At 44.6% G+C, this 27,869-nt stretch overlaps 3 protein-coding genes and 1 long non-coding RNA gene across 5 annotated transcripts in view; 2 read left to right on the top strand and 2 right to left on the bottom strand.

Moving 5' to 3' along the window:
* Window positions 1-360: 360 nt before the first annotated feature.
* TMEM52B (transmembrane protein 52B) lies at window positions 361-5,808 on the top strand. Its single transcript, XM_017826582.1, has 5 exons — window positions 361-1,039; window positions 1,620-1,663; window positions 2,363-2,401; window positions 3,374-3,540; window positions 3,978-5,808. Exons 1-5 carry the CDS (start codon window positions 986-988, stop codon window positions 4,226-4,228), a joined length of 555 nt encoding a protein of 184 aa, XP_017682071.1. The 5' UTR covers window positions 361-985; the 3' UTR covers window positions 4,229-5,808.
* Window positions 5,338-8,810, bottom strand: LOC108503037. Its single transcript, XR_001876705.1, has 4 exons — window positions 8,552-8,810; window positions 6,686-8,405; window positions 6,012-6,108; window positions 5,338-5,448 (listed from the first exon to the last, which is right to left on the bottom strand). It is a non-coding gene; the product is annotated as an uncharacterized LOC108503037 (long non-coding RNA).
* Window positions 8,811-9,298: 488 nt separating this feature from the next.
* The window catches only part of GABARAPL1 (GABA type A receptor associated protein like 1), a 19,180-nt gene continuing 609 nt past the window's right edge, over window positions 9,299-27,869 (top strand). The window contains exons 1-4 of one of the 2 annotated variants that reach the window (XM_017826574.1): window positions 9,303-9,485; window positions 12,816-12,894; window positions 13,936-14,054; window positions 15,303-18,013. In XM_017826574.1, coding sequence (XP_017682063.1) covers window positions 9,396-9,485; window positions 12,816-12,894; window positions 13,936-14,054; window positions 15,303-15,368 — 354 coding nt within the window. In that variant the 5' untranslated portion in view covers window positions 9,303-9,395 and the 3' untranslated portion in view covers window positions 15,369-18,013. Of the gene's footprint in view, window positions 9,486-12,815; window positions 12,895-13,935; window positions 14,055-15,302; window positions 18,014-27,869 lie in introns of those variants that run through there. The other variant, XM_017826573.1, reaches the window with a different exon arrangement.
* STYK1 (serine/threonine/tyrosine kinase 1) overlaps window positions 23,860-27,869 on the bottom strand; it is a 24,935-nt gene continuing 20,925 nt past the window's right edge. The window contains exon 12 of the transcript XR_001876704.1: window positions 23,860-24,727. The gene's annotated coding sequence lies outside the window, so the exon portion shown is untranslated. The remainder of the gene's footprint in view (window positions 24,728-27,869) is intronic.

Below are 27,869 nucleotides of genomic sequence, written 5' to 3'. Positions count from 1 at the left end.
ACAGAGAAAATTAATGGGTCATTGAATGGAACCTGCTGACACAATCAGCTGCAGGACAAACAGTATCCAGGATAGGAGGATCAACATGTATTCCCTGTGATGGAACATGTTTAGGGGGGCTTGGATGGCCATGCAGGAATTTTGGGTGAGGGACCTGAGAGTGAAAACTCTCAGCTGCAGGACTGACACAGCAGGAGGCTACCAGGTAAGAGGGATGGTGGCAGAGCCTTAAAATGGGAGGTAGAAGAGGTGCTGAATATATATATATATTTATATATATAAATATATATGTATGCATATATATACACACACACATATAGATCTACACGTATACCTGTAACTTCACATATATATATATATATATAATGCTATATATATTTATTATATTGCAAATTCTTTCACTTCAAAGTCAGTAGATTGGATCCACACAGGTAGGACAATGTGAGTGCCAGGACAGAAAAGGTACTGGAGGAGGGAGAGGAATCTGAACTCCAATTAAAAAGGTCAATAACACGACCTTCAACCCACTCCCCTGAGGGTAGGGGCGGGGAGAGAAATAATTGGGAATGAACAAACTCGGAGACCCTTTCTGCTCCTAGAAGGGAAGGGTCAGGTCTGCAGAGATCTCACGATGCCCTTCACTGAACCAGTTCAACATCTGAAGTCAGAACTTGTAGCTACTGCTCTTCTGATCTGACTGGAAGGCTTTAGAAATCCCTTCAAAACAGGGAGAGGAACAGGCCAACAAAAAGACACAGGCAGAAACGATCAGGAATTGCCAGTGACAAAGAGGGAAACAGAAAAAGCAAAAACCTGAAGGGCAGAGGACAGAAAGGGGTAGGGTAGGAAGAAGAGACTGGATTCAGCACAGAACACGGAACCTGCTCCTTCTCCTGGTCGCTGGGCTGGTGAGGATGAACTGAAACTAGGAAGGACAAGAAGACTTTGAGCAGCCTGAGACACCAAGAGGCCACAGAATCACCTCATGGGAATGCACAGCTCAGACATGATCTGCTTTGTTTTGGGATGTTCTTTATGGGTAAGTCACAGCTCACGTTCCTCTTTGTGGGATCTGGAGTTACCTTGGAAAGATGGAGGGCCATTAGCACAAAAATTTTCCCTGATGTTTGAAAGGACTGCATATATAAAAGGCATGGAAGATAATATTTGCTGCTATTCCAGAGAGGGTAACACAAAGCTCAGGGCACCTGAAAGAACGAGAAAGGTAAGAGTGCTGGAGGGACAGAGCAGAATTCATGTCAGTAAATTACATGAACCAGGGTATTTAAAGGTTCTTAATACTGGAGCACGGACAAGGATCATGAGCTTGTGGTAGAGAAAGGGAAAGTTGTGGTGAGGATGAAGGTAAGAGAGGGTTTGTGCTGGGAACAGTACTAAACAGGATTTTACTGACTACAGGAAGTTCAGATATGAAACAATGCAGTTGGTACCACAGTAACTTCAGATCTGCAGCAGAATACAGGATGGAAACAGTGGAAGAGGCACAGCAAGACATAGGAGATTCAGACTGGTAATGGTCCAGGTAACAGAGATAAAAGTTGCAAATGCCAAAGATTTAATTCACTTAGCTGTGTCTTTTTTTGTTTTATCCTTTGTAGTTCCCCCAAGTAAGAGGTGAGGAAGGCTGCCTCAACGCTGAATTGTAAGTATTTGTCAAAAATGCTGGGTTTTTTGAGAAAACAATGAAGGACAAAGGCAGTAGTGGACATCAGTGTTATGACTTGATGGTTGACATTTTCCAGAAAAGCTTATTTAATTGTGAGTATTAAATACTCATGTAAAATTACCATTGCTTTGAATGTGGTGTATTAATCACTATTTTTATTGATCAACATACTGATCATATGGTAACATTCCTGCTGCCTATTTGCACAACTGCAATAGTTAAGAGCTTTCTGGTGCAATTTCAATTGACTGAGATTATGAACTTGGAATTGAACTTTCCTTGAAAAAAAAATGCTTTGAAGTGTACTGCTTTGGTGAATATCACTATCAGGGATGTCCTTTGTAAGAATGACAGCATAATTATATACTGACAAAAAAGACAAAACAAACTTGAATGCAGGTCTCTAAGGTTTGCAAATGGAATTGGGCAGGCATAAATATCAGGAGAGCAATAAAGAGACAAAGCCAAACAGAAGGGAAACCCACCTACAGGGAGATTGATGAGGTTGGACAACTGTATCCTCCCCAAAGCACAGTGAGTTTCTCATCACTGTGCCACCTGGGAGTTGGACAATAAGGGAGGAGCATGAGGGGAGATGGAAGAAGGTGCCACAGGGATCTTCCCATTTATTTGGTATTCTGTGGATAACTATTTTTTGTACCTTCTTCTCTTCAGCTGTGCAGGCACAGAGTGGGACCGTTTGTGGTATATCTGGTAAGATAACATACTTTAAATATCTGCACCTCTAGACAGTTCCAGTAGCAAAGAGTGGGATTAAATATGACCTGCTCAAGTGTGATGTCACTTCCCACTTCCCCTTGGGATGCTCTAATGCTCTACAATAGCCAGGCAACCCCTTAGTTATCCCATCATCTTTAACAAATGTTGACTTACCATCCTCCTTTTTTATTCCACATATTAATTTAGGTGTATGAACACCATTAATAAAGCATTCATGGCAAAATATGCCTTTTAAAAGATCCATTATTTAAGTCATTTCAGTCTAATTCCTTAGTAATTCTCACTGGGATGAGATTAAAAAGGACAGTAGTTGTTGAACATCTAGAAGGTTGCATTAATATATATAATATATAATATGTATTTATCATTAATAATTAATAACAATCTACTGGGGGTTTATATATATATATATAATATTTTTAAAGAGAGAGAGAGAGAGCATAGCCAGAAGATTGTGAGATCCAATTTTTCCTCCCTGCTTTTCACTCATGACCAGTCCAGTTTTGGTCCCCCAGTAAAAAAGAGATGTTGACAAACTGAAACAAGCCCAGTGGAGAGCCAGTAATAAGGACCAGGTTTCTTCAGCCTGGAGGAGGCCAAAAGTGCAACCTAATTTTAGTTTTCCACTACCTAAGGGGGATCTTAAGACACAGAGACTTCTCAGAGGTGCTCACCAGAAGCACCTGCGGCAGCTGGCCAAGCTGCATACAGGAAAATTCTGATTAGACAGAAAGAAAAACGCTTCCCCTGAGGCTGGTGCAGCACTTGAACAGGTGCCTGGAGGGGATGAGGGATCTGCATCCCTGGGAATGTCCAAACTCTGCTGGACAAGGCTGCAGAAGTTTAGCTTTGAGGTCCAGCCACGCTTTCAGCAGTGAGAGACGTTAGGAGGTGTCCTCCAAACAAAACCTTTCTGTCCTAATTCTGTGTGCCCTCCCTTTCCAGGGTGGTGGTGGTGATTGGTGGGCTCCTGCTCCTGTGTGGCGTGGTGTCTGTCTGTGTGAGGTGCTGTTTTCAGTGCCATCAGACAGGGGACGAGTCGGGGCCGCAGCCCTACGAGGTCACCGTCATCGCTTTCGACCACGACAGCACCCTCCAGAGCACCATCACCTGTGAGTTGGCTTTGAGGGGTGCTGGGGACTTCAACACACCACAAGGGAGGGGCTGCACTCTGAAAAGCCCAGATTGTGACACCCCAAGGCTGACAGAGGGAAGTTCATAGCAGGATGGAGGGAAAGCAGCACCTGTACATCCCACAAATTGAGGTGCTCACTCCTCGTAGCAAATGCAGCCAGACGGAGAATCAGCCCTGAGACACGTTTGGGTGGAATTAGGGCAGCTTCAGGTCTCAGTGGCATTTCAAAAGAGAGTAATTGTGGGATGTTATTGATGGGGTTTCACACACACTCCTTTTAGGGAAGGCTGAAGGGGCAGGAAAAGGAAAACACTCAGGCTGTAAGGGGAGAAAAGCCTGTGCCCTGCAGATGCACTCCCTAATCACATGATGCTTTCAGGATGAGGCAAACAGCTTTTGTCTCCTCCCTTCCAGCTCTCCACTCGGTGTTTGGGCCTGCTGCCAGGAGGATATTAGCAGTGGCACACTCCCACAGTGCTGCCCAGGGAACACCACCCCTCTCGGGGTCGGACACTCCCCCGCTGTACGAAGAAGCCCTGCACATGAGCAGATTCACGGTGGCCAAGGCGGGCCAGAAAGTGCCAGACCTGGATCCTGTGCCAGAGGAAAAGCTGCAGGCACCTGCTGAGGGCAAGGATGCCCGGCCAGCCCTCCCAGGACATTAGTGTCTGGTTTTAACTCATGGCAAATAATACAGAACACTTACATGCAGAGACTAATTCATCTGGGCAGGGTTAGGAATCTCAGATTAACTTCCTTAGTCTAACAAGAAAGGGGGGGGGGACTAAAATTCAAAATATTTTCAGAGCTATGGTAGTTTGACGTCTCTTTCTGTCACCTCCTTGAGATGGTTGGCCACTGGCATTCTCCAAGTCCATTTATTAACACACAACACCAGTAGCAGAGCTGGCACAAATAAGCAGGCAGCAGGATCAAGGTGCTGAGCCATTTTGCAGGCCAGTGACCTGCAGGGTGATGGCAGAGGCGTCTCATTCCTCCTGCCTCCAGCCTGAGTTTCCTCAGGATGGCAGAGAGGATTTCAAAACAGAGGAAACTGAAACCAAACCAAAACAAACAAAAACCACACCAAAGCAAAAAAAGACATGTGAGAAGGTCTATTAAGACCCAAAAATAACACCAAACTTCTGGAAAGTGCCAAACATTTATAGTCATTTTTAAAACAAACAAACAATCTGCATGTAAACAAAAGACAGCATATATACAGACAGTCTGTGTAGTATGTGCCCTAAATGTCCTCCAGGATACACAGAATGAAGACAATCTGGTTCTGAATAAGATATATAGCAATTCTGAAATAGTAGCCTCTTATATTTGAATTAAAAAATATTATATAGGTGCCAACAGATCAAAGAAGGGGAGGAGCAGGAACACTGCCCCTGAAATAAAGCTCAATCATCTTTAAATTGCATTCATATTGTATCATTTATTAATTCCCACTGTTGCTGTCAAAACCAGACCAATTTAAGTAAGACCACTTGAAGCATTTAAGCCATTTCCCAGTTAGAATAATTTGTGAGTCTCTCCTGATCGATACAAATATGCTGAACCATCCAGAAACGTTGATCAAACTGGATGAACATGGGTATGGACCACCTGTAAAATGTTTTCTTGGGTTAGGCAGTCAGGAGAAGGTGAGTGTTGAATTACATCAGTGTTGTCTCTGCCCCAGGTTCAGCACTTGAAAACATTAAAGCAGAGGGACATCAAATATCAAATGATAAGCAGCCATGAATTTATTGATGTACATGTTAATGTTGATATGAATGGCCAGGACACAGATATCACATCTTTCTGAAACACCTGCATGGCTCTTCTTAGTGAAGTACCTGAATTCTCACTGTCCCTAATATGCTGGTCTTCTTTCCTGTGAAATACAGAAAATATGGTTATTTTGCAGATAAGAAGAACAAGAACAATGTTGGACAAGGTCCAACAAGGACAGGGTCCCACATGTTTTTAGGGACCTAACTGCTGTTGAGATCAACCACAGAAAATTTTAGAGAAGGTTGCTAAGATCACTTCAGGGATAGAATAAAGCTGAACTGAACAACCCAAACATCTTTGATGATGTCCCAGACCTTGCCCAGTCACAGGAATTTTGTGTCTAAGGGTCTTGATCTCTGAGGTTAAAAACTTCTTCCTGAATTGTCTGGTCATCCCCAACTGTATCATTAGTGAGTGATAAAGTGGAATGGAAAAAATAAAGAAGTGATATATAAGTTTATGTCCCTTCTGCTGTACAGCATGCTTGAATCATAGAATCACAAAATGGTTTGGGTTAGAGGGGACCTTAAATATTGAGTTCCGACCCCCTGCCATGGGCAGGGACACCTTCCACTAGACCTGGTTGCTCAGAGCCCTGTCCAACCTGGCCTTGAAATAATAATAATAGCAACTGTTTGTGGAACATCTTGTCGAGTGACCCACTTTATCAGCTGCTCTCTGAAGTCCCGTTCAGCCATGACGTGTCCCCCAAGCTGCAGAACATTTCCTGGAAGGCTCTTGTTTACTCCCCAGGGAAATCCTGAAGCAAGCAGAGACATTTGAGTCTGCTGAACGTGCGTCAAGTACTACCAAGCCCAGAAGACTTCCTGGAAGTCTTCACAGTCGTTTCCAGGGGGAACAGACTGTTCCTACTCCACCTCCTGCCTGCGAAGCCCGAGCTGTGCAGGCATTTAACACACGGTGGCAGCCCCGCTCCACAGGGCAGCAATCCCGCCTGGCAACACAGAAATGCTCCATTTTCAACAATTTACCATAATAATTACACCGCCAATTTTTTCCCTAATACGTGCAATGATAAGGGACGTTTTTAAATTATTAGTTTTCCTCTCCTCTACTATCTTAAATATTTTAACTTCTATGAGATTTTTTTCTTCTGTGAATTTTTCTAATTGTCTTTAAATCACAGAATATTCTGAGTTGGAAGGGACCCACATGGACCATTGAGTCCAGCTCTTAAGTGCATGGTCCATATGGGGACCAAACGTGATTTTGGTGGTTTTAGCATTGTGTTCTAACAAACTGAGCTCCCTCCTTCTTCAGTTTCGGGGGAAAAGTTACAGGTCAGTTGTACCCAGACCTGATTTCAGCTGTTTTACCTGCTGATTTCCATGTCTAACTCTCCAGTCCCTTCCCATCTGCTCATATCCTTCTTTGCTTGTCTTGCTCGTGGTTTTCAGGTGCTATGCTGGTACCTTGAAGGGGTTTTTTACTGGCAAGACATCTGAAGTATTTGAAGTGACAATAATGATAGATATAACTTCACTTGCTCAGGGATTGTTTCCTACTAAACTGACTTCAGGCGAGCCCATAAGACCCAATAAAACACCAGATTACAACAAACAAACAAAAAGCAGAAGCAGACTACTCTATTTAAACATAGAAGGTTGTGTAAGAAAGCAAAGACCAGGCACAGGTGACTGGAGACACTTCGCTCTTGCTGGCAGATCTGTTGCAATTCAAAGTTCTCTCCTCTGAAGTAATCCAAAAACGAGGACAGAGTCAAAAAAAATCACATGTGTTTTGTGAAAAGGCAGGATTTTGCTGTCATTTGCTGCTTTTCATCATGCAACAAGGTATGCTGCTTAATCTCCTCGTGACACCATTTGTATGAGTTTAAGCCACTTGAGCTGAAGCTGGGCTATACAAGAAGTTTGGGAGGAACGAGCGGCTTTTTTTGTGAAAAATAAGAAACTGTAGAAAAATAGAGCAGTGAGGCAGCATAGACAACACAGAGTCGTTTTCTGGAGGAAAGGAAAACGTACACACAATTAGACATTGTTTGGTGGCAGTGACTAATCCTGTGCCCTCATCCAAGACCAATGTGCCCCGACCGGCTCTGAAGTCACCAGACCAGTGAGGGGTAAGGGAGAGACACCAGGCAGGGATGGACATCAGGCAGAACAGATTCACAAGTGCTTCCAGGTACACCTTGTGTAGTTTAATCCCCATTCAGAGTACAAAGTAGAAATGTCCTGACAAAGAGAGGCTTTGATATGCTGAATCCACAACAAAGGCTTAAAAAAAGATAAAGCCAGCCTGTGGAGGCACAAATGGAGTAAGGTATCCCACAGGAGGTACTAATGAAAGAAATATCCAGGGGAGTCCAGACCTACAATTAGCTGAACAGCATTGTTGAGCAGGAGCACTGTGTGGTACAGCACAGGCTGCAAACCCTGCCCCCAGGTTCTGTGCAAATATTTTTATCTCCTGCTTCTATGGCTACAGCACTGGCAGTGCTTGGGAAATCCCTGTCAGAATGTCCCTCTACGTGAGCTGCAGACACAGCAGTACAGTACGTGCCCAGAGCGGGTCTGACGCTCTGGGTTAAGAAAAACTACATTGTTTTGATAGCCTGTGGGTTGTGCCAACCCCATTTCCAGTTCCTCCCTCTAGCACATGGATCCATAACATGGGGTTTGTCACATGCCCAGGGGATGACACTCTAATAACTCCAAGTCAGATGTTTAGCTGTTTGTCACGGCTCCTGCGTGTCATCTTCCTGCCTGCTGTTTTTCCAGTGATGTTGTTGTTATTATTGAAGCTGGAGGAGAGATCTGGGAACTCGGTGCCTGATGAAGTGGGGAAGCAGGAGGGGCGAGTCTGGTGGCTGCACATCCAGAGCTGCATCATCAGGGCAGGAAGACAACAGCAAGATTTGTGAATCTCATCTCACGTGGGATTTGTTGGGAGAAGTCACCTAGCAAACCACTCACAGGCTGTGTCTCTCCATCAGGACAGGGAAGAACCCTGAAGCTTCTCCCTGATTTGTCATCAGCAATTCAAACCGAACAAGGCTCAGTTGCCTTGTGTGCAGTCCTGGGGATGGAAACAACCATTTATGGCACAAAGGGAGTTCGAGGTCAGTCTGTTAAAATTGCCAGGACATGTTGGTGGCCTGGGTGAAACAGGCCAGAAAAGTTCCTCTCTTTTGCCCTTGAGGACAAACCTATATCACCACAGACCTCCAATACACTTTGTTGTGCTGCCAGCAGTTAGGAAGCAAGGAGGTCAAACACAGGAATCATGGAAAGGTGCAATGCCACAGAACCAGAATTTTCCACTGGTCAGAACCCTGGAATTCCTTCCATCTTAGGTTATTCCCCATTGGACTGCACAAAAACAGTGCCTTCTGATGGATCCTCTGACACCACCTGGCAACTGTGGGGAAATGGCCACATGTCCTGGGACAGACAGACACGGGCAGTGGGGACATCTCCCCGTGACGTCACAGCGGCAAAGGAGACCTCCTTGAGACATCACAGAGGCAAAAGGGGCACCATCCCTGTGACGTCAGAGCAATGTGCGGTACAGCGGGGCACCTCCTTGTGACGTCACACTGGCAGAGGGGGACCTCTGTGTGATGTCACAGCGGCAAAGGGGGACCTCCCTGCAGGCCACCTCCCCATGACGTCTCAGAGGCAAAGGGGGACCTCCTTGTGACATCACATCGGCAGAGGGACATCTACCCGTGACATCACAGCAACAAAGAGGGGCTTCTCTGTGACGTCACAGCGGAAGAGGGGCATCTCCCCATGACGTCACAGCAGCAAAGGGGGACCTCCCGTCACAGAGCTCTGTGGGGCACCTCCCTCGTGACGTCACAGCGCCCGGCGGGGCACCTCCCCGTGACGTCACACCTCTCGGCGGCACAGCCCGGCCGCAGCGGGGGCTCCTCCCCGTTACGTCACGGGGAGGGGCGTTGCCGCCGTGACGTCATCGCGAGGGCGGGGCAGGCCGGGCCGCGGGGCAGGGTCGGATCCGCCGCAGCGCTCGGAGCGGAGGCAGAGCCCAGCCCAGCCCGGCACCATGAAGTTCCAGTACAAGGAGGACCACCCGTTCGAGTACCGGAAAAAGGAGGGCGAGAAGATCCGCAAGAAGTACCCGGACAGAGTGCCCGTGAGTGCGCGGGGGCTCCCGCGGGCAGCGCCGGCCCCGCCTTTGTTCTCCCTGCCGGCGCCTCCCGGGATCGTTCTTTAATGCGGCGAGAGGCGCTCGGTGCTGCCGATGGCCCGACCCGCATCCCCCGCTGCCCCCTCCCCGCGGGGTGGCCGCCTCCGCGCTGGGGGTGTAGGGTGTAATGCACCTTTTTTGGGGGGGTCCGCAGTGACTCGACGGGGAAGACGCTGCCCGTCTTTTTCTGCGTGGTGTTGATGAGCGGGGAGGGAGCTTATCCTGGTCTGTGAAAATGGAGGAGAACAATGAGTGGGTTAATCCATCGTAGGAAACATCATCTGTGTCCGTGTCATCTCGTATTTCCCTGTATTTTTATTTTACTACCTCCTAGCTTGTCTTTTCAATATATTCTTGCTTTGTTCTTTTCCTTTGCGTTGAGCAAAAAAATTATACTTCTCAATCTTTTTGCACCCCAGTGGACAAAATGTCCCTCAGAATGCAAGGTCATCCAGCTAAACTTTGCTTCCTCATTCCCCATTGCCGTGTCTGTGGAAAACTTCTGCCTTTATAATTATTAACAATAATTGAGGGAGAAAAAAAAAAGAAATGACAAATCTAATTAGTCGTGTTTGGGTTGGTTTGTTCTTTTTTTTTTCTCCTTTTTAATAAACCTATTGCAAATGTCTTTTTCTTTTCCATCCCCACTGGAGAAGTCTGCCCTAGATTTACTGCGTGCCAAAAATACATAGACACCCCTGTAAAACTAAGGACAAGGGGGAACAGCTACTAAACCCCATGTTTTCCCTACAGGCTAACAGCATATTCTTTATCTTGGAAGTGACCCTCAACTGGACTTGAAACAAGTGTTTGGAAGTCAGTATTTGGGTGCATTTGGTTATGGGATGCCTGCCATGGCACAGCAGGTTGAGTAAATCAGTAATGAAGTGTGTGTGGTTTGGTGTCTCATGGTGAGGACCTGCGAGGTCTGAAGTGAGACAGGCTGTAAACTGAGGATTAACATGGCAGGTTGTGCAGCAGGCCATGATAAGCGTCTCTGGAAGAGCCCAGGACCAGGCTTGGTCTGGCAAGAGGTAAAGGAGGTCAAGATACGGGGGCATCATCAGACCTTTATTAAGAAAACCAGGACCAAAATAACAAGGTGTGCTGTAGTTAAGGTTAGATGGAAATGCTGCATGGCAAGGCCCAGGGGGGAATTATTAAGGGTAGCCTGTAGTCAGAGCTGCATAGGAAGCAAATGGATGCAGCAGCCTGTTCTGCCCTTCCTGACAGCAGGATGCTTGTGGATGTCACTGGTTTGGCTGCCCACACTGCAGTGCCCTGATACATCTCAGCACTGTGCTGAGATTTTACTGTTGGCATGGCCCTGCATTACCACAGTTACCACTCAGCAGCAGAGGCACAGATAATCTATATCTGCCCTCTGGATTATCTTTGTAGGGGGTTTTGTGTGTGTGTGTGTGGAGGGTTTGGTGCTTCAGAAGAGATAACCTGCGTTATCAGGCACGCTGACTACAGTTGCCAGTCAGATTAGCAGGGCACCTCCACTCCTTCCCTGCCTCTTTGCAGGAGGGAGATCTCTCTTAAGCTCGGTGGTGATCTGAGTTAAATCTTCCCTAAATCTTCCATAGGGGCTTAGAAACCCCAGCAACACTCTCACCTCTTCCTCATAGGCATGACTTGTTCTCCTTTATCATCTGGTGACCAAGCCACCCTGAGTCAGGGCAGTCACAGCCAGCAGTTCTGCTTGCCAGTCATTTTTTTAATTGGGGGCAAGTGCTAAAAGTTTCTCTCCACTGCAGTTTATTGTGTTAGATACTGCCTGGTTGGATGTGCTGGTAAAAAAAAAAAATGTGCAAAGTCTTCCTGTTGAGTGAGATTGTGGAACTGTCATTCCTTCGAGGCATTTACCAACTGCATCTTGCACAGAAATGCACGTCCTGTACCACAAACTGCCTGAAAGAGCTTGAATACCTTGTTCTAATGTAGGTACTTGAAATCCTTGAAGTAGCAGAGACAACTGTGTTTCTATTTTAAAATCAAACTTGGAGATTTCAGGGGGTTTGGCTGTGTTGGCCACACTCAAATGGAGCACAGGCAAGAGATGTCCAGGCTGGGATCTGTGGGAGCACGGAACCCTTAGGAATTAGTCCCACGGTGTCTCAGTTGGAGTATTTACAATTACAGGGTCTAACAGAATTAAAAAGTTGAGGAAGTTTGTAAAATCCAGCTTTAAGATTTAGTTTGCATGGTCAAAATGGCCCCTGCAGAACAGCAAGCCACAAAGATGGAATCATGAACTCTGACCACTTTAAAAATACATATCACAACAACAAAAAAAAAATGAAGCCTGCAATTTTTTTCTGCACAAGCCCAGTAGTTCCAGAGGTTCCAGTGGAAGGAGGTCATGTCACTTTGGAATACTTCTTGCTTCTGAGGTAAATATTTGCCTAGCTCTGCTAACAAAAATTAACTTGTAGCAGAAGGTCTCTTGGTCTGTTTGACCTTAAGGCTGTTGAGCTTCATATTTTCCTATATTATAATGACATTAGAGTATAATGAAGATTAGTGGTTTGTGTCAAAGGTCTCTGTGGGTCCGGTTGCCCAGATGGTAGGCTGGGTTTAATTATTAGATATTTATATAAATAAGGAAATGTCCATAGCTGTATGAGGTGTGGAAAATATCCGTATTATTATCCACTGTAATATCCATTTACAGGATATGAATATCAGAGCAGAAGATACCTAATGAGGAACTGGAGATTTTTTAAATAAATTCCCCAATGAGCTGTAGTTTGTCTTTAATTCTTCATTCTAGAGCCCTTGGTATTGGTGAAAGTAGAAATTAGGATGTGGGACTACTGGGAGTAGGGCTGATTTTGTGCAAGGCAGTTTGGAACTGTAACCTGGAAAGTTTAAGTTACTTGTGATACTTCTTGTGTTCATGTATTGGCCTCCTGACAGCTGCTTCATACAAAATTAACCTGAATTGGGAACATCAAGGTGTCCTGATTTTTTTTTTTTTCCTCAGCCATTATGGTTTATTTTTATGTCTGTGCTGGACTCCTTTTTTCACTCACTGTGCTTACTGCTGCAGTCCTGGGCTCCCAGGACAGCTACTGTTAGTGATTTTAAGTCATCTTCTCACCTATCTGTTCCTTAATGCTGTGTATTTGTTATGGATTAAATAAATAGCTAAAGGCCTGGTAGCACCATCAAAGGATAATATCCACTGATGCTTTTTGGACCATTTTGTTTTATGATATTCATGTTTGTTTTCTTGCTTTCTCTCACTCTCTCTCTCTCTTCCTCCAGGTAATTGTGGAAAAAGCACCAAAAGCCAGAGTACCTGACCTGGACAAAAGGAAGTATCTCGTGCCTTCTGACCTCACAGGTAACAATGTTCACCTCCTTTCTTCCTGATTTTCAGCGAGAAAGCCTCAGAATTGCTTTTTACTCTATGATCAGCACAAAGAAAACATCCAGACAGGCTCAGCATCTTATCACTACCCCATTTCACCTACTGTCCTTGTTGGATTTATGTACCTTCCAGCTGGATTGCAAGATGGAGAATTCCCTGAGGTGTCCCACTGCCTTGGCTGCCATGGCCATGTCACAGCTGAGTTCTGACCATGACTGAATTGTGTATCATGGGCAGCAGCATAATCATCAGCCAGTGATGACCAGAGTTGCCAGAGGCTGTATTGTTGTTGCAGGAAGAGACAAGTTCTTGAAATAGTCCCATCCTTTTCCACCCCTGTGGTTGGAGTCATAGCTGCAAAGTTCCTGTTCTGAATGGTCACGGTGATTTTGTGTGTGATTACACTGGTTTTCATTGAAGAACCTGAATGAGTTAAGAGCATTTCTCCTTTTTGCAGTATGGAATGGACTGTGAAATACTTTCTTGTGCGACACAGTTCAAGCAAATAGCAAAGATAATTTTTTTATTTTAGGAATGGTATGACCATGTGCACCAAGGTTAAATTCCCCAAGGTGTCTTTGATCTGTGGGATTTAAAGGTTAAGCTAGTTAAGGGTCTTCCCACCAATCCCCTCAGTAGAGCATTTCATACCATAGTATGGAGTGTGGATTTACAGGGTACGTGGCATGAGGTGTGTACCTGAGAACCTGCCAGCTCTCAGTGGGTTGGCTGCTGATGTGATGAAGTAACTGCTTGCTTTTACTGCTTTTCTGTGCCCTGCAAAGTTCATTTTCTCCTACTTTTTATATACAGCATGTGCCTTCTACCACCAAAAGAAAACAAGCAGGGTTAGGGTTAAAAAAACAAAAAAGAAACAGCAACAACAAAACAAAAAAACCCCAAACCAAAACAAAAACTCCACCAACCAAGCAAACAAAAAACCCACAAAAATAAACAAACAAAACCCCAACCAACGTTGTTTCTGCATCTAAGGCCTTCTCTGTTCCTCTTCAGTTGGTCAATTCTACTTCTTAATCCGAAAGCGGATCCACCTGAGGCCAGAAGATGCCCTGTTCTTCTTTGTCAATAATACCATCCCTCCCACCAGTGCTACCATGGGCCAGCTCTACGAGGTAAGTCTGGCCCCTTCCTCTCAGCTTTAGTTGGAGTTTCCAGAAGAATGCACTGCTCAGCTGGCAGTGGGTTCAGCTTGGTCACAGGTGCTTGAACATGGACCCTTTTGCCCTGAGCTGTATCCCATCATCTGTCCAGGGAAGTTCCATCCCACAATTAGGAGCCTGGGGAGCCTTATCAATTCAACTGATTGTTTGCTGTTTGAAAGGGTTGTGGGGAGTTGTTGCCCCAGCAACGTGTTGGTCCTGCTGTTTTGACAAAGTATGGAAATAAACCAATTTATGTTTCACAGGAAGGATTGTGTCTGGGGCAGGGTCGGGGCAGAACATAGGCCCTGGCTTTCCTGTTTATACAAAGGAGATTTCCTTTCAGCCAGTAAAAGGACACAATATCACTGGGCAACCAACTGTCTATAAATAGGTTCTTAAGGAACACTTGTTCTTTGCTTAGAATTAGTTTTTCATTGCTTATGCTGTATAAGTAAGGACTATGTGGGATGCTGTGAACGTTGCTGCCCACTGTTTCTGCTGAGCACTGTTATTTGATCGACCTTAAAGGCATATTCAGTGCCCATCAGAGGAATGTCCCTTAGTTATACAGCCACTATGTCATGGGTGATTTGCAGCCTGCATTGATTTCTCCTTGATTTCTCCTTCTGCTGTGTTAGTGTGTTTTAATAAGAGAGCTGCAGCATGGTGCTGTGAGCCTTGTCTGACCTGTCACCCTTTGACAATCACTGGACTCTTCCTCAGTGTATGGAGTGATGAAGATAATAAAAGATAAGGCAGGGAGTTTTCCAAGTCTGAACACGTCAGAGGAAGCTGTCTGACTGTCCAGAACTGAGACTGACAGACTTTTTGTGTCAGTGTAATCACTGAATGTCTCAGCTCTACTGTCTGCCTGTAAAACACGACGTAGAAATGCAGCCACATGTCAAAGTGTTCTGAAAAATTAAAAATACCATCTAGAGGTGACTTTTTGACTTATTTAAAGCCTACCAAGTCTCTCCTCTCCATATGGCTCTTCAAGTAAATTCACTGTGCCCAGATATGTGTCGTGCCTGCGCTTGGAAGCAGAGCTGTGACCAGAGAGAGGGAGTTGGGAAGCGAAGCCTTCAATGTGAACGGGGAGAAACAGTGAAAGAGAGGTTATGCCCTTTAGTTACAGTGACCTCTGGGTTGGGCTTTTTCACATGTGGTGAGTTCCAGGGCTCTAGTTTGTTACTTTGTCCCTTTGCCCCCTTGCAGGATAACCACGAGGAGGACTATTTTCTGTACGTGGCCTACAGTGACGAGAGCGTCTATGGCAAGTGAGCAGCAGCCCCCCAGGCCTGCAGGGTGGATGGACTGATGGAGTGGATTGGCAGGGGAGGGGGTTGTTGGAGAGGCAGGAGGAGGATGCATGAGAAGAGGGAAAGAGAACTGGAAGTGAACCACCGTGCACACTGTCATCAACTTCCACGCATTAATTATAACCATTGTTTTTTAAATCAAGGGAGGGAGGGGAGGGGGCCAGGGTGGACTGGAAGACTAACAAGGGGTTCCACGCTGAGGGATGGGGAGACTCCACTGTTCACAGTTCTTCCCTTGCCACAGCTAGAAGTAGTTAGCTAGTTCTGGAGGCTGCTGGACAAGGCAGTGTGGGGAAGCTCCAGGAGAGTGACTGGGCAGGTGGCCATTCCCACGTAACCCGTTCACTGGATGAAGAAGGCATGCCACATATTGTACACTGACCCTGTCATGTCTTGCCCATGGCACGAGCCACACTGCTGTGAGCATTCAGTGAACTGTGAAATACTTCACTCTGCTCTCACAAGGCTGCCCTGTGCTGACAGTCCTCACTCCAGCTGCTGCATGTGAATTGTTCCAAGGGTATCGTGTTTCCCATCACTTCCATCAGTATTAGAAGGGCTGACTCTGTCCACCAGTATTAGAAGGGCTAACTCTGAGGGCTGGGAACTCCTCAGCTGTGAGACATGAATGTTGGGGAAAGGAAGGAAGGATTTTTTAAGGGTTTTTTTTTTCCCTTTGTTGCTTTAATTGCAACTGCTGGACAGAAAAATCAGAGATGGCCGTTTTGTTCTTTTCAATGAAGTCAACTGATAAACTCATAAGCACAGGGCTAGGAAGGACCTCAAGAGAAGGACTAGCCCCCACCAGCTCTGAGGCAGGACTGAGTACACCAAACATGTCCACCATGGCTGCTCATCACACTTGTTCTTACTGAACTTCCCTGAGGAAGACCCTGGAGGCTGCTGAGATTGACTGTTAGTTCCTAGCTAGCCTACAAGTGAGATTGCTTTTCCTGGTATCCTAACTTTAGTCTCCCTTGCTGTGCATTAAGACAACTAACTACTAGTGGTCTTGTTATTGATGAACACAGAAAATTATCTCTCAGTGTTGTCCTTGTAGCAGTCTTCTGCAGATCTGAGGATGGCAGAAGTCCTGTGGGTTTAGCCTTCTCTTCAGCCTCTCATCCCTGTACAGCCCTTGTACCACATGCACAAGTGGAAGAAATCAGTCACTGCCACGTATGTTTTGCTGGCTTTTTGTGATTGGATAATGGTGCCACTCTTTGCCACAAGAGAGGTTCTTTTAGACTTGAAGGGGAATAGATTATCTGTAGATTTTTTTTTTAAATTATTTTATTTTAAACCAGTGTTGTTCTTAGAAAGGTGCCAGGTGGGTGATGTCCTGTGCAAGCCTTATGCTGTCATGCCAAAGCAGTTTTCTTCCCAGTGGCACAAACAGTAGATTTTCCCATAACTGCCATAACTGTGATGAAGGAATGGGTTTTGGAGAGTGAGCTGACTTTCAGGAAAATTCTGGGGTCTCATCTAAAAATCAGAGAACTAAACCTGAATTACTGTAAACATTCCTACATTTAAGAGAGGGACCAAGAGGGAGGTAAAGGCAAGAAGGATGAAGAACACAGGCAGACTCCACAATAAGTTGAAGGTGTTTGCTCTATTGTTTATGAAGTTAGATCCCAGTTCCCTGTGTTCCTCATGAATGAGAAATCAAGAGGAGTGCTCCTCTGATTGTGGGAAACAGGAAATCAGGTTTCAGCCTTCTCTGGGTGTTGTTATGCAGAGGTGCATGAGGTAGAAGAACTCAAGAGAGTGTCAAGGGGGAGTCACTGGCAGAACTGCTGGAAGGTCAGGGAAGGCAGTGCAGAGGGGCAGGAGGGTTGCTCCCGGTGGGCAATGGAAAGTAGCAGAAGAGTGGGAGAGAAGGGAGGAACCACAAAGGATGTAGACAGACTGGTCGTAACGGGCAGACAGAAAATGAGGGAGCAGAAGATGAAATGGGGGGTGTCATATCCCCAGTGTTACAACCCTGAACTTCAGGTTTGCTGTTCCATCCATCTGGAATAAATGTGTTTGGATGAGTTGTACCTACTGCCAACTTGGGTAACTTCAGTTTTCTGCTTGCACTTCTCAGTCCTCTCTTTTAGACCCACTCCCCTTCAACTACCAGGCTCTCTTCACATCCTTTGGGTGCAAATCCGTATCATGTTTTAGGAAGTTCTGAATGTTCTGAAGCAAAGAACAGACCCAGGGAGCTTTCTAGGGTAAAAGACAGGAGACAGGCAGCTGGTGTGCATCTCTCTGCTGCTGTCCCACTTGTCCATGTGTGGACTGCCAAGCACGCTCAGGGGAGAAGGAGTTGGCATCTGGGGTGCTTGGTTTTGTGTTCAGACCTCCCCTCCCGCTGCTGGGTTTATAAATGACATGTGGGACTAATCACAGCTGTTTGTTACATGTAGAGTTTACAGTTCAGTTCTTTTAACAGTTCTTTTAACTGGATTGTGGCATTTACTTCTGTTTTTGTGCTAGTCCGGTATTGTATGAGGTAATGATGGTAATTTTTTTGTGTTGGTTAGCTGCAGGTTCTTGTAAAATAAAGTTCAGACTAGAGCTTAATCAACCTATCAATAAAGATGCATTTGAAAATCACAGATTGGTCCAAAATGGGTGACTGACATTTCTTTCTGACATGGGCTTATATATAAAGGGACAGCTTTGCCAGAACTTTGCTACTACTTTATTTTTTTGCTACTTTTGCTACTACTTTTTCCCACCACCCCAGATTTACTCAGTCCTGTCTACCAGGACAAGTCACTAATCTCCTTTTTTTGGTGATACTATCACATACGCACCTAGCTCTGTCTTGCCATACCACCAGTAGGAATTTTAATTAGACTTGGATGATGTGAGGTTTTAAGGTGCATAATGGATGCACTGAGGCTTTTTCTGACATTTTAAGGCCCTGAACAGTCCTTGCCAGCTGATGGGGCCTCAAGAGCATCACCAGCCCTGACTGTACATGCCAGGCCCCCAGAGGGGGGTCACCATGGCCCGGGACTGTGGGCATCTGTCCTGGCATTGTCCATTTCAACCCCCTCAGGACCGATTTTGGCCTCTGTCCTGGTGATGCTGCAGCAGGGCTGGTCTCCAGCTCCCCACAGCCCTTCCCAGCTACGAGCCCCGCTAAGCCAGGCCTACAGGGCCAAGCCTCAGCCCATCCCCATGCCCACAGCCCTGCCATCGCTGGGCCTGAGCCTGAGCCTGGCCTGCCTCATCACCACGATGAGCCTTATGGATGGGGCTTGTGCCTGGGCCTGGCCACCCTCCCTGGCCGTGTTGGGTGCAGTGGAGCGGGTCCCACAGTGCCCTGTCACACATCCCTGTGGATCCGCTGGACCTTGCTGGCCCATCCCGGCTCGGGCTCAGGTGGGACTCCCAGCGAGTGTGGGAGAGGCCCCAGGGCCCTCTAAAGATAGGAAAAGCAAAGCTAGGGAAATCTGGGACTCCTTGAAAAGGCAGCCTGCAGTGGTGATAAATCAGGCTGCTCTTCCTGGCAGATATTGGTGTGTGGAGAGGGAAGGAGTCGTGCCGGGAGCTGCCGTTTGCTCAGTGCCAGAACTCGAGTCGGGAGCTGGCAGTGCACGGGAGGAAAGGGATTTGTGCTGTCACCTGGGGAGGAAAGGGATGTGTGCTGTCACCTGGGGAGGCAGTGACAGACGTGCCACTTCTCCCGGTCCCTGTGGCCCGTGGGGGTGCTGGCAGCAGGAGCAGCGGAGATGGGCCCTGAGGAGGAGTGACCGCCGGATCCAACCCTGCCGTGCTCTGAGCAGGAGAATTCCTTGGAGCGCTGAAGTCAGGAATTGCAACACTGAAACCCACAGGAACAAAACCTGCTACGCTTAATAGGATCTTCTCCTCCCTGCTGCATACAGAGTGGAACCACTCTGTGAGCTTCTGTTGAGAGTGCCAAGGGCGAGGCAGGAATTCATCCTGCACTGGAGCCTGCCCATAGCAGCAATTTCTGTGCTCGTACCCACTACTGTGACTAAAACATGCTCCCCTCACATGGCAGGAGGGTGCTGTGACTCCAGTCAGATGGGCATAGATCAGCTAAAAGCTTACACTATTAGCTGAAATAATTTGAATTTCAGATTCAAATACAGTGCAGGTTTTTCTGTGGGTTGTGGCATTGTCTGCTGGTTCGAGTAGGAAACCACTATGAAGTATGTCTAAGTAGCCCTCTCCCACTCCCCCTCTCCCCCATTTCCTAGGAACATGGTGCCACGGTGATGTTTGTACCTGCCATGCTGTGTCTGTGTCAGTGCCATCACTGAGAGGCACAAACACAAAATGTGCAGGCAAGCATTTACATTTACCTATTTACTGCGTGTGATTTGTCTGGTCCAAAGGTGAAACATTATCCTGTGCTCAAAGGCTGTTTCATTTATATCTGTAGCCTTTGCTCTGTGGGTTATAGAAATGGTATTGAAGCAAGGCCTGGGGGAAATTATGGGCTCAGCTGGTTTAGGAAGGCTGAGTAATTAATACTCTACCTTGGTCACTGTCACTGCACATGGGGTCCCTTCTCCAGTCATTCTGATGCTTGCTTTGGAAGGAAACATTCTCCTGGAGCAGAGACTACCTAAGGAAAGAGATGGCCTGAAGCATTAGGGCCTGACAACATCACTGTGAAGGATATATATGGGTAACATAAAAGATCCCAAATTTTGCTAAACACTGGTGTTTTCACTCCATAAAACAGTCATGTGGGAGGTGAAAGAAGCGCTGATTAAAACAGAAATAAGGCCATCAGAGGGACAAAGTGCAGCTCATTGTTGTCATTCAATCTCAGATAAATGCTCCCCCAGGATGAGCCACAGAAAGGGCCTAGGGCTGACCCAAGCAGGACTGACCCAAGCAGAGCACACTGACCACAAACAGCAGCTGCCCCAGCTTGTGCTGCCAATGGTACAAGTCCCAAAGATTTGTGTTCCTGGAAGCTGGCAGGCATCCCAAAGCACAGCTCAGGCCTGGATATACAAGTGTTACAGGAAATATTCTCCTGAAAAAGCTGGATGTTGCAGCACCTTTCTGTAAAGCAAGGGTCTGATTCTCCCTGATTTTACTCCCTGGCCAATGTCATCTACATGTGTATTGTTCTTTGGGAATGAAAGGATTGCTAATCAATGCTATAAATAGAAGAATAAATGCTCTGTGTGGAAGCAGGAGGAGAATGCAGAGATCCTGATTTTCAAGTGATGACATTGCTGGAACTGCATTAAGGTTGAAGGGACTGGTTTATGAGCTGAAGGAAAAACTGATCCAGTTCATCTCCTCTCCAGTCTTTATTCATCCCACAAAGCTTAGAGGAGTACCCCAGGATTTCCATACCCACTGATGTCCAGCCACCTTCTCTCTCAGAGATGACAGAAGGCTGAAATCTGTTCTCATGCAGCAGCACCTCCAATCTCCATTACCTGGGGTATTCCTGTAAGCTATGGAGGGAAATAAAGACTGGACAGGAGATGAGCTGGATCAGTTTTTCCTTCAGCTCATAATCCAGTCCCTTCAACCTTAATGCAGTTCCAGCAATGTCATCCCTCGAAAATCAGGATCTCTACGTTCTCCTCCTGCTTCCACGTATAGCATTTATCCTTCTATTTATAGCATTGATTAGCAATCCTTTCATTCCCAAAGATACTTGGCAGCCAAACACTGAGCAGGGCTGAAAAATGCCTCACATCACATGTCATTCCCACGACAAATACACACTTCTTAAACACACCACCTTGACAAGTACGGTGTGTACAGGCAATCAGAAAAGAAAAACAGCAGGATGTGCACCCAGCCTTTAGGATGATGGACAAACATGCATTATTCATTAACAATACACTCAGAGCAGCTGGAGCCAAAAGCCATGTGCCAAAAATAGCCACTGGAGAGTGGAAATCAATAGGGAAACACTGGATTAGGAAAAACACAGAGAGTAATACGGACTCATGGGCTTCAGGTGATTGCAGAAAAGCTTTCAAGTGTAAACTCTGCAGATATGAAGGGCAATAGAATAAAGTTTTTAGGAGAGAAAAACTAGGAGACAATGGGCAAAAGGACAAAACAAGCCTTTTAGAATGGGAGCCAAAAAAGGCAGGAGTCAAGCTGCAATGCACTATGTAAGAATGTACATAAAAATGATTGAGGGGATGGTAATATAGGTTAGAATCTGAAATAAGTATTGTTCTGTTTTCCAGTGGTTGTTCAGAGGTAACGTTGGAATATTTCAGCTCTCACTCACAGTTCATTTGTTCCTGGGGGCATATAACAGAAAATGAGCAGTGACAGGTCTGATCACAGTCTGCATTTTATTACTTCACACTTACATAATAAGTTCTATATGCCAGTCTCTGTTCTTTCAAAAATACCGATCTATTCAGACTTCCAGTGGCCCAGTGGGGGTAGTTCTTGTTTTCTCCAGTCTGCTGCTGGGGAAATGGAGGTGCAGAGATGTGGACTGACTTGCCCCAAGGCCATACAATGAAACAGAGTCAGGACCAAAAAAAAAATAGCCTTGTCCTCCTGATCCTCAGCACTTTTAATAACAAGCTTATACTCTTTACAAAGTAAAATTTGAGTTGTGGATCCTGTATATTCATATTATCTTTAATTAATGAAAGAACCCCTGATCATCTCTGGGAAGAGACTGTTGTAACATTTTGATATTCTGCCACTTGTAGCCTGGAAGAGCTCTGATTTCTTTGCCAAAACCAGCAACAATAAGGTGGTCCCTGCTCCTGACATACTGACAAGAAAACACTGCTGAATTGTCTTTGAGCAGCAGCTCCCTCCAAAGCTCATTGTTTCATTTATCAGTGCCTTCTTTCTCTGGAACAAAAAAAAAAAAATCACAGTGCAAGCCTGGAAAAAGTGCTTTTTCTTCTTGTCATTTGCCTTTTTTTTTGGATTTTCTGGCAACTTAAAAGTACTTAGCATCTGCTCTCCTGTTTTATTATGAACAGGTTTCATAAAATTTGCAAACTTTTGGCTGTTCCAGAAGGCAGAATCAGGTGGATGTTTGGACTGATTTCCGAGCTCCTGAAAAATCACAGAGCTGCTAAGGCAGGTTCCTATTTTGACATATTCTTTTATTGTAATATTCTCATACTTTCCCAGAAAGCAGAAAACACACACAAACATGGTTTCCCATGTGGAATAAACTGCAATTTGATGGAGTGCCCTGACACTTCTCTTTGACTCAGGGGTTGCAGGTCCGTTGCTCCCACAGCTTGGACATTTTCTCTGCTTCCTGCAGCTATTGGGCTTGTCCAGACTACAAAGCTACAAAAATCTCCTCTCTAGCAGCATATTTCTCAAACAAAATAATGAAGAAACAATTATAAAAGGAAAGTAAGCTGCTGCTCCAACAGATTTAAGAAAGAGCCCCACCCACAAAAGGGAGGAGACGTGAGGAGACACATGAAAGAAGTCATTGCTGGGGACATCCACTGAACCTGAGCTGGGGGAAGAGGAAAAAACCTGTTTACCTAAATATTTGTTACATTGTTTTGGGTTTTATTCCCTCAGTGTCCGAGTCATTAACCAAAGGTTTGCACTAGTTGGCAATAAATTGAATAAAACTCCCCAAGTCAAGACTGCTTTGGCCATGACAAGGCCCTTAATCCACCTGGGAAAAGTGTCCAAGGCCTGCCTGGTGGCACAGCTTGTTCATGCAGCAGTTCCAGCTCAACGTCAGCCTTCTGTGTGGTGGGGTCTTACTTACTGCTGTCTGAGATGGCCAGGAAGTCACAAATTACTTCATTTTCAGGTCAGCCAAGGCTGCTTTAAATTTAGATTTAGATTTAATATGTTAATTAATGGTCTCTTCTGGCTACAATTTGGGGATAGTGTGTTTTCTCTGGAGTTTTGTACTGCCTCTTAAAAAGTACAGAAAAAGAGATGGGGTGAACTAGAGTGAGACAGAAAACCCCCAGTTATTCTGGTTTTCCACTTTTAGATAATTTTATTATAAGCATTTTCTATTAAAAACTCATGTTTCAGTCAAAGAACCCAAATAGCCACTGCTAATGTAACATATTTATTTGTCTGCCTGATGTGGGGTGTAGGAGTTGTGAATCTCAATAATAATAATATTATTATTTATTATTAACAAGTTATTATGTCAATAAATTGTTGTTTATTAATAAATTATCATTTGTTAATACATTAATGTTTATTGATAAATTATTATATAGATTTATTATTAGTAGTCTGTATAAAGATGACTCTTACACACTTTGGAGATTCACAACTCCTACACCCCATAAATATATTAATATATAATCATAATTATTATATTAAATTATCAGGTATTAGTATTTTATTTATTAACATGTAATATATATTATTATCATTATTATTATATATTATTGTATTTTGTTATTTGTATATTTGTTGTATTACTGTTAAGTTTATTTATTACTAATATATTTTAACTTTAAATAATAATAATAGTAATAGCAAAGTAATTATAAAGGACCCAAAACATTAAGTAGGACCCTACATTAATTGGGATTCACTGCTATGAAATTTAGAGTCTGTAATCCTCAAAATACTTGTGAATCTCTTCTGCCAAACTTGTGCTTTATTAGTAAATATGATTCAATTCAACTTTTTGTACAAAAATATATTAATAGATTTCATAATTATCTCCTTTCATTGTCATTTGAAAAGAAAAACAGAACAACAGAATTAATCAGCAGGTCTGACTCACTTATGTACTTTATTTGATGACAACTGACAAGATTCTAATAGAGAAGTAATGAAAAAAAATTAAAAGGGAATTTAAATGAATTAAAAATATAAAAATACCAGTCTGCAGAAATAGCATATTTAATTGGGACTTTATTTCAAACATATTACTTAATTAGTAGTTGATTACTGTTGCAAAGCATATTTTAAAGGTTCAAAGTGCTCAGAACTGGCAGGTCTGACAGAACAGTGCCCATCCACATCTGCTCCTGTGGGAGGTTGATAATCCAGTGTTATTTTACTCACATGATGTTTCCTTCTGCTTTCCAAACCAGCTGGATAAAATAACACCTATTCTCAGCAGTCCTCAGCTGAAAGTCCCACCCCAAACCAGAATACTGGAGTTAATGGATATTTCACCCTTCTCATACCCAAAATGCTGGCAATACTGAAGGTTTTTATTTCCCAGCAGAAAATCTTCAAAGTTCAGTGACAAAATTCCTTTCTTGACTTGAGGGGAGTCGAAATGAACCCAGGAAAGCTTTCTGTTGGTTGTCCCTCCTCCACGTCCCATTTCAGGCATCATCAGTCTGGCACGCGAGGCTGAAAGGTGATTTTAGGCTGGGCAGATTGAAAGAATATTAAGTAAGGCTGCTACTTCTTTCTTTTTTTTTTTTTTTTTTGCTGTCTGTGGACCCAGCTGGGAAATAATGCAAGATTTGGAAATGAAGCTGGAAACTAGATGGAAAAAACCCCCACGTTCTAATATTTCCTAACATATCTTACGGGCCAGCAAGGCAGCAGATGGGAGACACTTGTCTGGGTCTGACATATGTCACCATGTCAGGGTGTTCACAACCTTGTCCACTGAAAACTGCTGAAAAATAAATCAGATTATTATAACAGATGGCTGTTAATAGCTCCTGAGAGCATCCTCCCCCAACATTTCCAAGCAAGTGCCCTCCACTGGACATGTCCACACAGCATTAAGTGTCCCACAGGGACCACAGGGAAAAGTTCCCCACTGCCTTTGTGATTAATATTATTAAAGAGACTAAAGGTAAAAGTTCTTTTAAAATAACTGGATTATTTAACCTTTTTTTTCCCCTCGGGTTTGTTTTTTTTTTTCTTTCCTGGCACTGTGTGTGGAGTGCTTTCAAACTGTATAAAATACCATCAGAAAAAAAATCATGCTTTTAATCCTTTATCACACTGAAGGCAGAGTGGAACAGAAAGTTAACAGGGTTATCACCAAGACAAAAAGCTCAATAATCAGGGGAGGCTGTCAGGTGGCAAAATGCTTGAATGGGCATTGTAAAAATATATGAAGGTTTAGATGTCAGTCTTGCAAAATTACAAACAACAGGCAAGGCATTTTAAACAGGAGAGTGCTCCTCAGAGGCTGAAACAACACCCCAGATGAAAAGAATTTAAAAGCCAAGGATCCTGCCTGCTTTACTTCACATTCTGCCAGGAAGAAACACAGAAAATAACAGTATTTACTGAAGTATTTGGAGCACCTCTGCTGTTTGTCTCACATGCTGTGTTAGTTTTTTGTAACTCAGAGCTATTAAAGAAAACTAATGAACAAAAACAAGTAGCTTTGCAAAGTGTTTATTAACACTTTGAGTCCTGCAATGGAGTACTGGAAGAAAAAGAGGAATGAAAACGAGCTTTCAAGGGCAAAATTTTCAAGTGAGATGGACCCAAACCCATTAAAGGTAAATACAGCACCCTGCACAGAAATAATTACCACAGAAGATGGAATTTGTGATCAAATTATTATAATCCAAAGCAGTTTGCAACAAGAAAACCAAACCAGCATTTATTACCATTTGGAAAGCAGAATTACTGGATATCAAACTGTAAGCCACAGAAGACTTTAAAATTAATTTTCATGACATCACCAAATGAGCCATTTAAAGTTTTGCATATTTTCTTCTTAAATCCATGTTTTTTGGAAACACAAATGCAAGGAATTCACTGCCTTAGCTGAGAATTGGGGCTGGAATTGCACAAGTCATCCTTGGGTTTTGTATTTTTTGTGTGTTTTCCCTCAGAGCCAATGGAAAAATGTCCCATAAACAGCTGTAAAAACTCCCAAAACAAGCCAAAAGTGTGGGAATCCTAGAGCTGCCACATCTTCAGCCTTCTGTTTTAAACGAGCCTCCTGGACAAATCCTCCAGGGTTTGTTCCACTGGGGGGGGAGGTTTTGAGTATAAATTATTGATTATAAATTTTTTTGATCTAAGTGTGTTTTTCAGGGTCAGTTTTGCCTTATGATGGGGAAAGGGGATGTGACAGCCCCCAGCTCCCCACGTGAGCCGAGATTCCCACTCTGGGACAGCAAAATTCCTGTTACTAAAATGTGACAAATCCCTCCACAGTTTTTTGTTTTTTTTTTTTACTGATATGTACATTTTTTCCTCTACTGATCATGTAAAATATCTGAGCAAATTAAGAATTTTGTACAACCCTTGGCCACTTTTGTAAGTCTTCTTATTTAAAGGTAGGACACTGAGTCTTTTGATGTGATTTGGGCCTTAAATCTCAGTTTTACACTGGTATTTTATGCCTTAAATTACACTGGTCTTTTTACACTGGTAGAAACTTATCAATGGCCCAAAGGATTGGTTAGAAAAGGCTTCACCAAACCAAGATACATGTGGGATAACCCAGAAAGAGAAACAGGAATATCTCAATTCTTACAGCACTCCAAATGCAGCAGATTCCACCTGAGAGCTCAAAGCACATTAGAGGACAGTGCAGCTGCTCCTGTCACCTGAAATGTGTGAAACTCCACCTGGAGTTGTTTTAATTTGTGTTCAGATTCACAGCTGCCTCTCTACAAAATCAGATTCCACGGCCAAGTCCTGTTCCTGCATCACAGGAGGGCAGGTGTGGCGAGGCTGGTCAGTGCTGCCACACAACGTGAACTGCAGGGAAACGAGGGCAAACACTGCAGCCTGGGGGATTTTGTCACACGTTTTTTATATCAGAAACCCTACTGGCATCCTTTATGAACCCGTGTGAAGCAAAAGCAGCCCCAACCCTGGAAGAAAGGGGGTTTTCTGACATCCATTCGGTCTGGCGTGTGAGAAACTCCCCCTGCTGAGGTGAGAGGCTGCTGCAGTCAGGCAGGACTGATCCTTCTGGTTAGGAGGCCACCTCGGAGCAGCTCTGACAACAGGGGCTGCTCTAGCCAAGGGCAAAATATGCAGTGGTGGCAGCAGGGGAAAGCAAAACCGGGTCTAAAGCACTGGTGGGAAGCTGGAAATGAGCTTGCAAGGGGAACGAGCTTCTAACTTCTGATGGCTAAAACATGTTTGTGTGGAGCTGTGGACAAGGGAATGGGAGAACCACAGCTCTAAAGTGAAACACAAAGCTACAGAAGTAGAGACCAGTCACTAGTGGGGCTCCACAGGGCTCCAGGAATGGCCTGGAGCTGTGTCAGGCAGGTTTAGGTTGAATATTAGGAAAAGGTTCCTCCCCCAGAGGGTGGTTGGGCACTGACCAGGCTCCCCAGGGCAGTGGGCACAGCACCAAGGCTGACAGAGCTCCAGGAGGTTTGGACAGTGCTCTCAAGGGACAGGGTGGGACTCCTGGGGTTGTCTTGGGCAGGTCCAGGAGTTGGACTCGATTTTTGTGGGTCAATTCCAACTCAGGGCATTCTGTGACTCTGTGATTCTATGAAGCAAAATGCCTCTTGCAGAAGTGGGTAACACTGGGGGCTGTTTAAAAACAAGGCAAGAGGAAAACCCT

Source organism: Lepidothrix coronata, unplaced genomic scaffold, assembly GCF_001604755.1.
Source record: "Lepidothrix coronata isolate B3197 unplaced genomic scaffold, Lepidothrix_coronata-1.0 Scaffold129, whole genome shotgun sequence".
Taxonomy (NCBI): domain Eukaryota; kingdom Metazoa; phylum Chordata; class Aves; order Passeriformes; family Pipridae; genus Lepidothrix; species Lepidothrix coronata.
Note: the sequence above shows the minus strand (reverse complement) of the source record. Positions and strands in the feature narration are given on the sequence as shown.

Bases quoted from the DNA above. Each gene is read 5' to 3' on its own strand.
- TMEM52B (XM_017826582.1), top strand. From the start codon at position 986: ATGGGAATGCACAGCTCAGACATGATCTGCTTTGTTTTGGGATGTTCT. The intron at 1,664-2,362 runs GTAAGTATTTGT...TCTTCTCTTCAG, and splicing joins GGCTGCCTCAACGCTGAATT to CTGTGCAGGCACAGAGTGGG. The intron at 3,541-3,977 runs GTGAGTTGGCTT...CCTCCCTTCCAG, and splicing joins CCTCCAGAGCACCATCACCT to CTCTCCACTCGGTGTTTGGG.